Source organism: Tyto alba, unplaced genomic scaffold (genome assembly GCF_018691265.1).
Source record: "Tyto alba isolate M040663 unplaced genomic scaffold, T.alba_DEE_v4.0 Super-Scaffold_27, whole genome shotgun sequence".
In the NCBI taxonomy this organism is placed as follows: domain Eukaryota; kingdom Metazoa; phylum Chordata; class Aves; order Strigiformes; family Tytonidae; genus Tyto; species Tyto alba.
The window spans coordinates 27,756,955-27,770,966 of record NW_024881301.1 but is presented as its reverse complement, the minus strand read 5'-3'; the positions used below and the strand labels follow the sequence as shown (position 1 = coordinate 27,770,966).

General features: G+C 34.9%; 1 protein-coding gene across 5 annotated transcripts in view; it reads right to left on the bottom strand.

Moving 5' to 3' along the window:
* The window catches only part of PTPN3 (protein tyrosine phosphatase non-receptor type 3), a 174,596-nt gene that overhangs the window by 59,490 nt on the left and 101,094 nt on the right, over nucleotides 1-14,012 (bottom strand). For all 5 annotated transcript variants that reach the window (XM_032988995.2, XM_032988996.2, XM_032988997.2 and 2 more), the window contains 3 exons: nucleotides 12,808-12,895; nucleotides 6,975-7,063; nucleotides 1,881-1,944 (listed from right to left, as the gene is read on the bottom strand). In XM_032988995.2, the coding sequence (XP_032844886.1) occupies nucleotides 1,881-1,944; nucleotides 6,975-7,063; nucleotides 12,808-12,895 (241 nt within the window). The remainder of the gene's footprint in view (nucleotides 1-1,880; nucleotides 1,945-6,974; nucleotides 7,064-12,807; nucleotides 12,896-14,012) is intronic.

The window sequence follows — 14,012 nt, the reverse complement described above, 5'->3', positions numbered from 1 at the left end:
CGGTCATGTGGCTGGCCTTATTTTTCTTACAGTTCTGTAGCTCTTTAAGCATGATACAGTATGCATTACTGTAATCTCAGTGGGTGATGAAATAAAGAACTATGATCACTTAAGAGGAAATCAGTTAAAAGAATCAAGGGCCTTGAACTGTCATCATTTATCAAATGTTTAACTGAACAACCTTTAAGAATGCTGTCCCCTTCAAAGGTGACATAGGTCTCCAGAAAGGGAAATTAAATTTTTAACAGCAGTCAAGTCTTTATGCAATGAACACTATTTTATATGGTCTTTAAATCCAAAGGCTTTTATGTATTGACACTTAATTCTTCCATATTCCAGAAAAATCTGTAAGTACACTCATTTTATTATCCACTGTTACTAATGACTCTCAGAGAGTTCTGTTTCTATGTTTATTTTCACAGACACATCTGAAAAATGCTGTCCATAGGCTTGCCCATATGTGTATACTTTAAGATATTTAGAATTTAAAATGATTGCTTATCAGTGAACTTTTAATCCTCAAATCTAGAAGGTGGTAGTACTTGCAAGTGTAATACAATTGCACTGAGTGTAATACAAACACAATCACACTGACAAGCTTATAGAATGGTTTGCCAACCACTCATTTCTTCATACAGTGAAATATTTATGAACAGACTGATACAAGTTTGCATATAAACAATGTATTTAGAAACTTACAGCCTGGAAAAAAAAACTTAAGACTTCCCTAGGGTGGGTCAGGACACGCTCTCTCAAAAGAAAAAACAGTGTTTGTGCCCTGAAAAGTAAGAATGTGTGCACACGTGCACACTCCTCAAATTTGGAAGTTACCCACCAAACTGGGGAAGAAAAAAAAAAGTGATCAAAACATTTTCCTTTGGGGTAAAAATAGCCTCCCTAGCAATCTGTGTTCATCATAGCCTCCAAACAATGTGGGTCAAGAGGTCTTCTTGTAACGCAGCTCCTATCACTTTAAGAGCTCGTTTGTTACCAGAAGGAGCCTTCATAAAGTTCAGGTATAAGTTAACACTTACCTCTTATTATCTATTTGAGTACTGTCCTCAACTGAATTAAAATATTTATATATTTGCTAATCACTAATTTCCATGGAGTTTTTTGTGGTATTAAATACTCTCTTCTCTTTGTAAAAAGATACCTTAATTTATCTGATCATATTGTGGCAGCAAAAATCTGTAATCAAGATTTTTTTTTTTCCCTATTAAATAGAGTAATATTACAAATGGTCTGCAGAAAGCGCACAGTATTATGAAGACATCTCTTAACAGTACAAAAATTTTACATGAGATTTATCAACTACCTTCACATGTTTTGCCAACTTCTAAAGCCCTCCATGTTACACTTAGGATGAGCACTATCCCCCTTCCCAACCTCACGTCTTTCAGCTGCAGGGCTCTCCTTTTGTCCAGGAACCTTCATTTTTCCCAGAACTCTGAGCCCCATAAGCAGAAGGGACCTCAAAGTCCTCCTAGATGGGATAAGCAGCTGCTAAGTAGATTCACTGCATTGAGGATCTCTACAGGGCAGACAAAGAAACAAAGAAAAGAGCAGCAGATGCTGGCAAGAAAAGGGAAATATGCTAGGTTACTAAATGCTGGAGAAAGGATGAAGATCTGCATTTCCCAAGTCTCCAAGGAAGAAGAAAACTGCATGGAAAAGATATAGTCCTTCTACATTCAGTCTGTTGGATTCAATGTGGGAAAGGAAACAAAAATGGGTAACAGGTCAAGGATAAGATGACCAGAATAGCAAGGGCAAGTTAACAAAACAGAATCTTTGATCGGCATTTTCTTGACTTAACATTTAAGGCAAAAAAATTGAACATGACCACTTAAGCAAAATAAAATTAAATGACTACTTACATGTTTTTGCCGTTGTTGTATAAAAAACTTTTTCCTTTTAAAGGAAATTTTTAATATGTTCACCCTAAAAAAAAGAAATAGGCTGTGAAATACTAAATCATGTTTAGAGGGATAAAACAATGAAAAATATTACTGCATACTGTGAGCCTGAAAGACTATAGCTGTTAAATATTCAATGAATAATATGCAGTCACATCCTGTGTTAAGTGGCAAATAGATGTCAAGAAACTCAAAGGAAAAATTTTAGCTAGGAAGGGAAGGCCTTTTTAAAATTGAGACTCTTCCTCATTTACTCTTTAAATAGTTCACATAGCAATTCTCTCCCACCAAATCTATTCTTGCAGCAAAAACTTGATGACATCCTTTCCTAAGCTGCACAAATGTTAAATGTGTCAAGTTTGTATAACTTAAGAATCATATGACAACTGTGACTAAAGGAACAAAATTTAAGACTCTAATGAGATTGGTCATACAACATCTGAAATTTCCCAAGGACTTCACAGAATTGGCTTCCTAATGTAAAAAATATTACATACTCATATTAATAACTAAACAAACTTTGTAGTTAAAATTGTAATTGTAGAAGGATGAAAAGTGTAAGAACGAGCACTGTTATTAATCACTTCAGTTATTAACATTACCGTATGTGGTAATCTCATACAGAACTGAACCCCTCTTTTCTATATATACATAATATGAATAAAGATTTTCTAAAGGTAAGGATTACAATTGGAATCGGTGCTCAAGCAATTTCCATTTTAATTATATGCTTATCAGTTTTGCTAAATTAAACAAACTTCTAGGTACCCACACACCTTCCTACAGCAAACCAAGATTTGTCTAAAATACTTAAATTTTCTCTGCAATACTTCTACTTCAGTAACTGGAAACCCACACATTTTTGGAAAAAGAAATCTGATTTGTGATTGACTGGAATCATATGAATGCTTTGGGAAAGATATTTAAGGTCCGATCAAGTCATATCTGCCTGAAAAATCATCATGAAAGGGTTTTAGAAGGCTGTTGCTAAAAGTCTCAGAATATTCTCGTCAACTGATGTTTCACAGCACTGCAGATCTCATCGAGTATGATGGTCACCTCAGTTCTTACCACGGTTTTTGCATTGCTCTTGGCAAGTGGGACAATAGCATATCATTCATTCCCCACTTCCCATGAGAGAGAGGCACTTCAGTTAGAGCAATGTTCTTCATCAGTACAGGAGAGCATGTTTGCCAGTTACAAGCAAGAAAGGTAATGCAACAAACAATCCCCCCCTCCTGCAAAAAAGAGGTGGAAAACTGAACACGTGCCCATTTCTGAAAATGCTTTTCTCCATCAATTACAGAATCACAAAGAAACAGGAATTTCATTAACACTACTCTTTGGCAACCAGGCAAACTGTTGTACAAGTTAAGAGAAAGCTGAAATCATATCCACCTTTCCTGTTAGGCCAACTCTTGAAATACTTAAGCCATTTGACTTGCTACCTCAAGCTGTAATGATCTGTATTGCTCATCTGAAAGTTCTGGATTCTGAACTTTTTAAGTCATATAAACTTTCAGTTGTATTTACTGAGATGCAACTCATTTATATATAAATTCTTTCTTAAACCTAGTGCTACTCTGCCTGAACTAGTACCACTCAAGTTTTGTGCTTCTGGTTATATCTTACCACGTTTCTTGACTTAGATTACATGACCATATATTCACTTCAAGCCAAATCAGGGCTATAAGCCTCTTTATTTTGACTCTCCTCTAAGTAGAGCATCCCTCTCCACTCCATTCCATCTTCTTAAAGTACAACTAAATCTATTTAATTCAGTGACAAAGAACACTTGCTAATCTGAGTTTTATTTAACAGTAACTAAAAATCATTTGCAATGTTATACCTATAACTTGAGTGAATGTTTGCATATAGCAGAATCCACCAAAAAAACCCCAAGAATTAAGGTATCAAAGGGTTTAGATTTAACAAGTGCTTGAAGATGCCACATCCAAAACATGATCTGAATATAATGCAGTTACTCTTATTCTAACTGTTGTCTCAGCTGCCCTTATTACTTAGCAATAATCTGTCCAGTGACTATGCAACACTCACAAATCATTAAGTTTCATGGTTTACTTGTAAAATGCTCAATACTTGTAGCATACTAATAACAATAAATCTTTTGGGTCCAGTTTTCCTATCATTCACAAGGGTTAAAACAGATTTGTCACTTAATGGCAACAAAATTATTCACTTTTGATCAAATTGGCAGTTCTGTCCTAGTACTCAGTACTAACAGCTGATATTTTTGACCTGAAGCAAAAATGTTTCTTTATCTGTAAGTCTTCTACTTTGACATTAGAAAATTCAGCAGGAAAAGTTATATCAAATTTGCTATTTAAGACCATGGAGATGTTTTTTTAAATTTTAACTAGCAATATAGAATGATTCCTCTAGAAATTTCTCTGAAGTTTTCCAATAAAAGAAACAGCATACACTGAATAGCATTTAACACAAACTTAATTGCTGCTTGTATGTTTTTGCCATTAAGATAATATTTTACTTGCAAAACAAATTTGGAAATTATCACAAAACAGTCGAGCACCCCCCAAGAATAACTTTCCAAAGCATATAAAACACTGCATTAAATCCAGAGTTATTTTTTAAACCTGTCTTGACTGGCATTGCCTCTGATCAGTCAGCTCCTTACGTAGGTTGCTTTGATTGAAAATCCTCCTTTTGCCAAGGCAGTACTCTCTCACTGCCTCTGTTCCTGAAAACTTTTGGTCCCCTTTGACTACTACCATATGGCATAGTTGTATTGTTATCATCCACTAATGCTGCAGAGTATTTTACTTGAAGTTTTGGAAAGAGTGCTTTCATAGTGTTTGCTGCCACCTTGAGTTCTACCATGGTTACGGTGAAGCTTGCTCAGCCCAGAGGAAAAACTGCTTACTACAAATGGTGTTACATAAAAAGCCCAAACACCATTTTAGTTATCTGAATGGGCTTTTTTTTTTTTTGCATTCTCAGGCATCTACTGATCTGTAAGGAAACTCCTTAATCTGCACACCTTCAGCCCAAGCACAATACATTAAAACTCCAAGCATTACAGAAATATATTCTGCTTTGGGGTCTAAAGAGAAATTGAAAGCATATACTACAAATACAGCACAAGCTAGCGTGCTCTGGAGACTCTCCTTAATTAGTTGTTTCAGGGGGTGTAGGGAATGGACATCATTCTTGCATGAATAACTATAACTCATCCAAGAGGCTAGAAATAAAATATCAAAAAGTTGTCCCTTATGTAGGGAGTTTTTGCTCCTTTCAAGTTAAGAAGATATTTTTAGTGAGTAGGAAAGCTTGGAACAATTGCATTAGCAGTCAGCTGAAAATATTGCTTCTTGAACCTCATGTTTTAGAGTGGAAATTATTTGAACTGAAAAATCTGTGGTGTTTTTTTCCCCCCTCCTCAATTTTATTAATGAGAATAGGTTTTTGTGAATGGTATTTTAGCATTTGTGTTTTATTCCTCTGTGCTCTTCAGGAAAAAAAGGAGCACAGAATTTGTGGATTCCTCCTGTCTTGTGTACTGTAAAGCTCTTTTTCCTTTCCCTAAAATCACATAGTCCTGGATTTTAAAATGCCATTGCTATGGTTTTCAGGAATAACTATTATCCATTCATACCTTAGGTCACTCAGTTGGCAGAATAAGACTTGCAGAAGACAGAAAATGTGCCTCCAGCTAGCAATTTTATCACCTGCAGCTGTTTAAAGACACTAAGAGATTGACATATGAAAGGGCAGAGCTCAGGACACAAAGATGAAAGTCTTCTATGCTTTAGTATGCATTAGAAATGGAAAAATACAATACATCACTGTGCTGTATGACAGCATTATTGTCATACATTTAGGATGGTTACAGTACATCCAAGTGAGTTGAAATACTCACTGAAAAGAAAAAAAGAAACATCCAGACACTCTGCAGTACATTTTCCACTAAAATTTAAATTGAAACTGATTTTATTGCTTTTCCATAGGCAACAATTGTTAGGTTGTGTTCATAATGAAAGGATGGAGTGACTCAAGTATTTAAGGAATATTGATGAGAAGGACCTATCTATATAATTAAAGGGCAAAAAGAAAGTACAACCCATTAGAATGCACTTTTCTGTCATGATTAAGAACACTATGCCATTCTACTGAAAATGTTCTCCAGAAAAAGCTGTTACAAATTATAGGTTGAAGTTATGCATAACATGATAAAGCTATAGTTTATTGAGTATACAGAACAAATTCATACCTACATTAAAAAAAGAAAGACTTGGAGAAATTCTTTCTGATCCAATCCAAAAACCTTAAGGAAATGCCCAGCCTCCATATAATTTCTAATTTATGTTACCATTTTTCCTATGATATAACTAATAAGCCCATAAGTACTATAAATAATTATAGCTTAACTAATTTCTAATGTCATTCATGTTAGAATTCTTGTGCACCTTGCTTCTTCATAGAGATTATTTTCTACAGCACTATCCTTCATTCTAATGTTTTCAGTATCACAGAATAATGCAAAGGTCTCTCCCTCCAGATTCCCAAACTTGTTAATGTTATATAGCCTTGTTGGATGGCATTTAAAAACTCATCTAAATTATATTATACTAGTTCCAGTAAATCTGAAACTACAAATAACTCATTTTACATTTTTTTTTCCAAGAAGAAAGTATCTTCTTGCTGAATGACAGAATAAAATGATCAGACCATTTGTTGTTGAGCTTTACGAGTAATACTGATATTTTTTAAAAAGACATATTATTGGGTATAACAGCAGCAAATCTCTAAGACCACAGGGTCTTCCTAATCATGTACTCACACCTGTGTATGAATTAACTTGATCAAGGCTTCACACAGTGCAAGGAGTTCAAAAGTATTACAGAATTAAAAGCCTAGGCAACAGGTTTAATTTTTATCTCAACACAAGGAAATACCATGATACTCCAAATAAAGAATGAATTTATGTATTGCAGGCTTCTTTGGAATAAATATTAAAGCAAATGGAAATAAGATTGAAAAGACCAGACATATTTCTTTACTAGTAAAGGAATTTACCAGGGATAGAAGCTTGTGCAGATAAGTTTTCTATATACAGCAATTCCACCGGATGCAATCCCAATCATGAGATCTAGATTATGGAGATCCTGAAAAAGAAAAATACTGTAAAGAACACAGATGCAGTTTGTGCCATTCACATTTATCTACTTATAAAATAATTTTCAAGTTTTCTGTACTTAAATTGCTACTGCTGAGGCAAATGTTCAATCACATATTTGGATTTTTTTTCTCATGCATCTCCTTCCTTTGATGTTATCTAGTAGGTATTATAAACTCTTGCTCATTAAAACAGATTGTAATCTTACTACACTAGATATTCTTTAGGTCAGTATGAGACCAAATTTTGAAGTTCAACCTTATTAATTTAACCATGGGAAAGAAGTTGAAGTACTTCCGAAGATCAGTCAGGTAAATGTCACAGAATTCTGGGAACTGAACACAAATGCCCTGATTCGAAGCTGTTTAGAAAGACAAAGGAAATAATTCCTTATTTTTTTTTCAAAAAGGTCTTACCCACAAAGAGCAGGCAGGAGGTGACCACAATTCTGCTTATAAGAGTATCATAAAGGAGTATACATGTGTACATGAATATCTGATACACTAAACTAAATCCACTGTTAACTAAAACAAAAACTGTGCATTAGCTTAACGTGCCCAACTGGAAAAATGAATCCATAAAATTACAATCCTTTATAGGTATTGAGATACTCAAGAGAAAACACATGCATCCATATGAGCAAACACTTGAGTTAAAAGAAAAAAAAAGAGGTGGGGGGGAAGATGTTGAATGGTCAATTTGAGTCTAAACCCAAACTGATGCTACAGAAGTTACAACTCTTGGCTTCCTATTTCTCCAGGAACAACATGTACTAATACACTATCACACAAATTTTTGAACAGAGCTGAACACACGCATAAATCTATACAGAAGTGTAGAACCCATCGGTTAAAATGTCAGGTTTGACTCAAAAGTAGTTTCAGACTATTTTGTAAAGGATGGCTAAAGGTAATGGATTCTCTTAAAGCCTTCAGTAACTTAGCTGCTCCTCTAGATGGTACTCTGTGCTCAATTAATATAGAATTTTCTTGTATGTCGAATCCCAAATTCTTTATATTAGTAGGTACAGAATAATAGAGCCGGTAGCATGTGCTCTAACAATACTATAGAAAGCCTGCAATAAATCCTTTAAAATAGTTGAATAGAAACACAATACACGCATACGAATGAATGAAGCTGAACCTAATTTGCAACACGATTTATAAACTTTCAGTGAAATATCACAACAGTTCATAGAGAATGAGCATACCTTATTTAATACACAGTGCAGTAACACTGAATACTGACGAGAGGAATACCAGTTTTATCTCTGAGAGTATAATAAAAGAAAATCATTAGGCAGCTAGCAGTCCAAATAAACTCAAGGTAGCATAGAACCAGCTGAAATCATTAATAATCCTCAGGAATCTGCTGCCCCACTTTGCCAAGAACTGCTGCTATACCAGCTGGTTGAATCTCCATTGGAAGAAGCTCCCGAACTTCCAGTTTATGCTGGCATAACACAGGAACCCAGAATTGACACCCCTTTATTTTAAAATTCGGAGACAAAATGGAGGTAGTTCAAGAGATGAACTGCATGTAATTTAGCTACCCCTGTCATGATACAACCAACCTAAAAGCAGGGCATAAACCTGTATTATTAGCACTTGGAGATTACCACAGGTTCTTGCTTTTAAAGATCAATACTGCGAAGAAAAAACAGCTTTAGAAGAAAAAGCTGAAACCTACATGATATAGCAGAAATTGAAGATTAGCTAAACACTTGGTAGGAATTAATTGGCTAAACTACTCTATTTTCTCCAGGAGCTTTCTCAGAACAAAGTTCATTCCCCACACTCCTCTGCCCCAGTCCAAAATACTAATCTCCCATGTTATTCGTTAGAATGAATTCTCTTATGTTAAACCTAAGAAATATAAAAACAAGATTTTGGACTAGCATAAAGAAAGAGGGTCTCCCAAAAAAAGATGAAGTAAAAGTGAAATTATTTCCCCTTCAAAACATCCATGCTGTCAAACTGCACAACTAATAACATGCATATGTTTTTGTTTTTACTTGTTTCTTTACGGAGATACTCATAAAAAGAATTGTAAGGATAAAAACTATTATGCCAAGCATCTACCTAATTAAATAATGATTCATATTTGATTTAATTTACAATTACCATCTGTTTTTTTGTAGATGTTAAAATAATATTGATTTTACAAATTTCTTATCTTTGTCTCTCTGAGTAAAAATGAAAGATAAGTTAATATCAGACTAATTATTAAGCACATGAGGTAGCGGTCTAGAGTCAAAAGGAGATTAGAAATTAAAGAAATCTCAGTACAATTTTACAGTATTGAATTCATTCTCCTGAGTTTCTTAACACTATTTCATTTTTGAATATTACAATTTTAGCAGTTCAGATTTATCCTCAGAGAAAAGCAGAAGTGTTTGCAGATGAAAACTGAGATCAGATTAATTCACTAATGGAAGCTTCATGTTTAGCAAGTTGATAAAAGAAAGCTCAGACTCCGCTTCTGAAAAAATACTTAACTTTTCACCATAAAATATTAAAATTAAGGAAACTAGATATTCATTTGTTCTTCAAGAAACACCATCCAAAAGTATCCCACTCAACCATCAGTACAGGAGCACTAGGTTGTTTTGGCCATCGGTATAAAAGACAGGTGTTCCTCTGCCATTCACAATCTAAAAGGACTAATTTAGTAGCAAAGAGCTGAATTGCACGGATCCACAGAGATAAAGCCTTTCAAAAAGCCACAGTCTAACTGATCCCTGCTAGATCTGTTCAAAGCTGGAGGGGAGATTTAAGAGCAGTACTAAGTGGTGAGAGGATATCAGGAGACATAGCAAAATTCCCTGACAAGGCTGGGGTATCACGTGGTAGCTTCTGTGAAGAAGGAGCATACCAGGCGTGAGGTATCTAACCTTCTCTACAAACTTCAGAAACAGACTGTTTCAAAACTTTAGAAAAGTGTAAACTACATCCAACACGGGCTACCAGATGAGATGAAATGCTGAGGAGTATTCTTCTGCAGGACTGCTGCAGCACAGGCAAAGCACTCAGCAAATGGAAGATGATCTACCAGGAGACCACTCTGATATAATCCAGTGCTGTCACCGTTTTTATAACACGATAATATTTAGGTTGAGAGGTTTGCCTCATGGCATTCAGTCCAAACAATGACTTGTAACCGAGGTTTTGGAAGTACAAAACTCCAGAGACAATAATTCACATCTTTACTAATAACCCTTCTTCTCAACTTCTGGCGATTTGCAGCTAAAGAATTTCATGGATCAGAAGCTTTTTGTATGTTTAATGGACTCCAGTGAATTATTCTTCCACTGAACTGCCTAACTGCTCTTGATACCTATTTCACCTTGGTCATACATTACAATAGCAGTAATACCCACAGTTCAGTCACAGCCATATAGAAAAAGTTCCTTTCACTTAAACCTGTCTCTTTCTAGCAAGACTGAAGCTCCTTAAACCTTTTAGCACCAAAGAAAAAAAATTAGTTCGTTATTCATGTTCTCCATGCTGTTCAGCTGCTACAGAAGGCTTTTCCTTAAAACATTAATGATTGTTATCCTTCTCTGTACTTTTCTTATTCCATTACCCACTTTGAGATAAGGAAGGAAGAGAAAGAACAGAAGTCAACATTTAAATTATATCAAATCACAGATTTAAAATGTGGCATGACATTTTCTAACTTGCATTCTATTTCCTTCCTAGCATCTTCTAATTGTCTAGATGTTCAATTCAAATGCTAGAAAAAACAGACCACTTAGATATTTTCATCCTTCAAAAAAATAAAATTGTGATAAAAATATTAATTTGGATTTAAATTAATCCAAATTAATAGCAAGACTGTCTGCATCTTATCAGCCTGGAATAGAGAAGACTGATTCACATCTCTACTCTATTTGATTCAGATCATACAGTTTGGTGTCAGGCTGAGTAGGGGTTCACGACTAATATTCTGACAACATGTAAGCCCCAGGTCATTAAACACAAAAAAATGCACTGGAAAAAAACAAAATACACTGCTTAGGCAGATATCTCCAGAAGGTATTCCTATTCAGATAGAGAAGCCCAGTAAACAGCAATGAAATTCCATTTAGTCAAAAATGTCTGAACACACTCTAAACTATCCTCACTACTCGGCACTGGTGTGACCACTACTGACATCGTGCATATAGTCCAGTGGCCTACAAGTCAGGAAGGATGTTGGAAATTGAAGAACTTCCAGAAACAGCATCCCCTCAATATTAAGAGAATAACCTCATGGTGAAAGTCTTGGAACTTAAGTTGGCTTATCAAAGTACTAGGCTAAAACAGAAGTCAAAAGGCATAAACCAGTCAAGTTAAGTGCCTATAGGGAAAACTCAGATGTGTCAACAAAGGCGGCTTCAATACAGCTGAAAGGTGACAGATGACCCAATGGGCAGACAGTGAACCCAGAAAGTCAGATTTAGTAAGATGTCCATTTACCATTTAAAGGTCATCATCTTAGTAGAAATTAGGAAGATTTTTGCATTGTCAGAAGACACAAGAACAAAAGAAATTTGTTCACATATGCTAGATTACTTACCCACAACCAACACATGTGAAACAATATATATGGTCATCCTTAACAGCTGTCACATAACAGTTGCCTCTCCTGAAACTCGTATCTGATTGTATGAGCATAGACAGTTCATATTTTGATCACTTCAATTATCTTTTCCTTTGTACTTTTCCCCATCCTTAAAAAGGGCTTCTACTGCTTGAGCATTATATTTCATGAATATGAATCCAATTACAGTGGATTTATACAGGAGTACTTCAGAAAATCTTAGAAATTTAATGCAACACTCACTCATTTATGGTAGCATAAAGAAAAAAACTGAAGAAAACATCAACCTGAAGGAAGAAAATTACCTTTTCTATCCCTTCCATCATTCCAGAAATCAATGAATTTTTCATTAAAATTCTCAGTGTCAGGATTATTAACAAATCTCAGAAAAATGTTTAAGAAAAACAGTAGTCATCTTCATTCAGGAAATCAATCATCTGCACTATACTTCATTAAGTTTTTATACTACCAGCTTTATGCCAAAATAATTTGCTATTACATAAAAGCACAAATGGTAACTTGCACACTAGGATGCAATAAAAAAGTATTTTGGGGATTCATCTCAGACAAGTAGTGTAATCAAACAATTAAATCCCAGTAGGCAGTGAAATACTAGGACATGCTTCTTATCAATGCACACATTGTATCTGAAAGACTTCAAATACATTTTTAATGATCATCTTCCATGCTGTTAAATACTGTTTAGATTTATCCTGGAGTCAGGGAATACAGGAATTAAAATAATAAATAAATAAATCTATATTCTTAACATGGTGTTAGAAATTCAGAGAAAGCAAACTCTTAAAACACCTGCCAGCTACATCATAGCACTAAACAAAGCATTTATTTTCTTTCAATGCTAACAGATTCATAAACTTTAGCAAAATTATTAAGTAAAATATATTTCAGTATTGAAACGATTTATCTTAAAAATGTATTGCTACTCTTCTGAGGGGATCTAGCTTATCTGGTAGAAATTCTAGCACCTACGTTACACAGAAATTCTTGAAAAATTACCAAACTCTTTAATTAAAAATAACACACGATAAATTCAATACTTAAATGCTACTGTTTTTAGTGATATTAATTGAATGCAAAAATAGGCTTTTTTTTTTTTTTTCTAAATTAAAAATCACAATGGAAACATACTCTACCACTGTGCAATTCCACTCCATAGAATTCAAGTGTTCGTGCTATATTTATGTAGCAGGACTCTGCTTCAGATTGCTTGAGGCCACTAAAGAGGGGAAAAAAAAAATAATATATATATATATATAGACCACAGTGAAAAATAAGAGACATGGTATTTATTCCAAATGCAGAAAGACAGAAGAATCCCACAGCCTGGTGTCTGACAAATAAACCTCATTAACTTGTGCCATGAGTTCATCACTGGTGAAGGCCCTCCTAAACTCCTCTCAAAAATAGAGCAAATTATATACAACGTTATTACCTTATGCGTTCTGGACCAGTTCTTTTTAGAAAAATTATTTTTATCTGTTTTGTTTAAAGGGATGAGGAAACAATTCCCCTAGAAAAGCTTTCTTTAGAACAAGAAGCAGTATCTGTAAATATTCTATATTGCATAGTTTCTCAGCAGGAAGTAATTTAGCAGAAAGATTAGAAGCAGGAATGTACTAAAAAAACAAGGGGGAGAAAATAGATTAAGTAAGTTAAAGTTATGAAACTCACTGAGGAAAAGACATCCGAGTTCACATACAATCTATAAATCCTAAAATATTTTTTTCTCCCTCTGCTAGACGTCGAATGTGCTGCAAGGCTTAGAAGGTTTCTATGTTCTGATCTTCTAGAAAGCGTTTATGATTCTGAGACTTTTTTATCCAGATACAAAAACTCAGAAATCCCCACACCTTGAATAAACAGATTACATATCTTCATGGAAGGGCTACATGGAATCTACTAAGAGTTTTAAAAACAGAAGAATTCAACAGTAATCCCTACCTAGCTCGTTCTCCCATGCAGCCTACCAATTATACATCTGAGGGGAGAGCTATGTGGCCTAAACAAGACTGCTTTAGGCATGATAATGGAGGTAGCACTTTCCAATAAATTGCAGAGCCAAGACCAGTCAAGAACCGATCAGACAAGAGGCAATTCTAACCTGGAATCTGCCATAGCCTTCTGACATTGTGATCCGGGCCTCAAAGCACAGATCAGTGATTCAGGCACTAGAGAGTCCTTGAGTAATTGTAAGAACAGAGGCTGGGGGATGCATGTTAATACCTACACACATCTGAGTAGAAAATACATCTGATATCATCATATCTGCAACTAAGTGCAGGTAAAACTAACTCTTTGCTAGGTAAGCTTCTAAAACAGCACAGATAAAACTA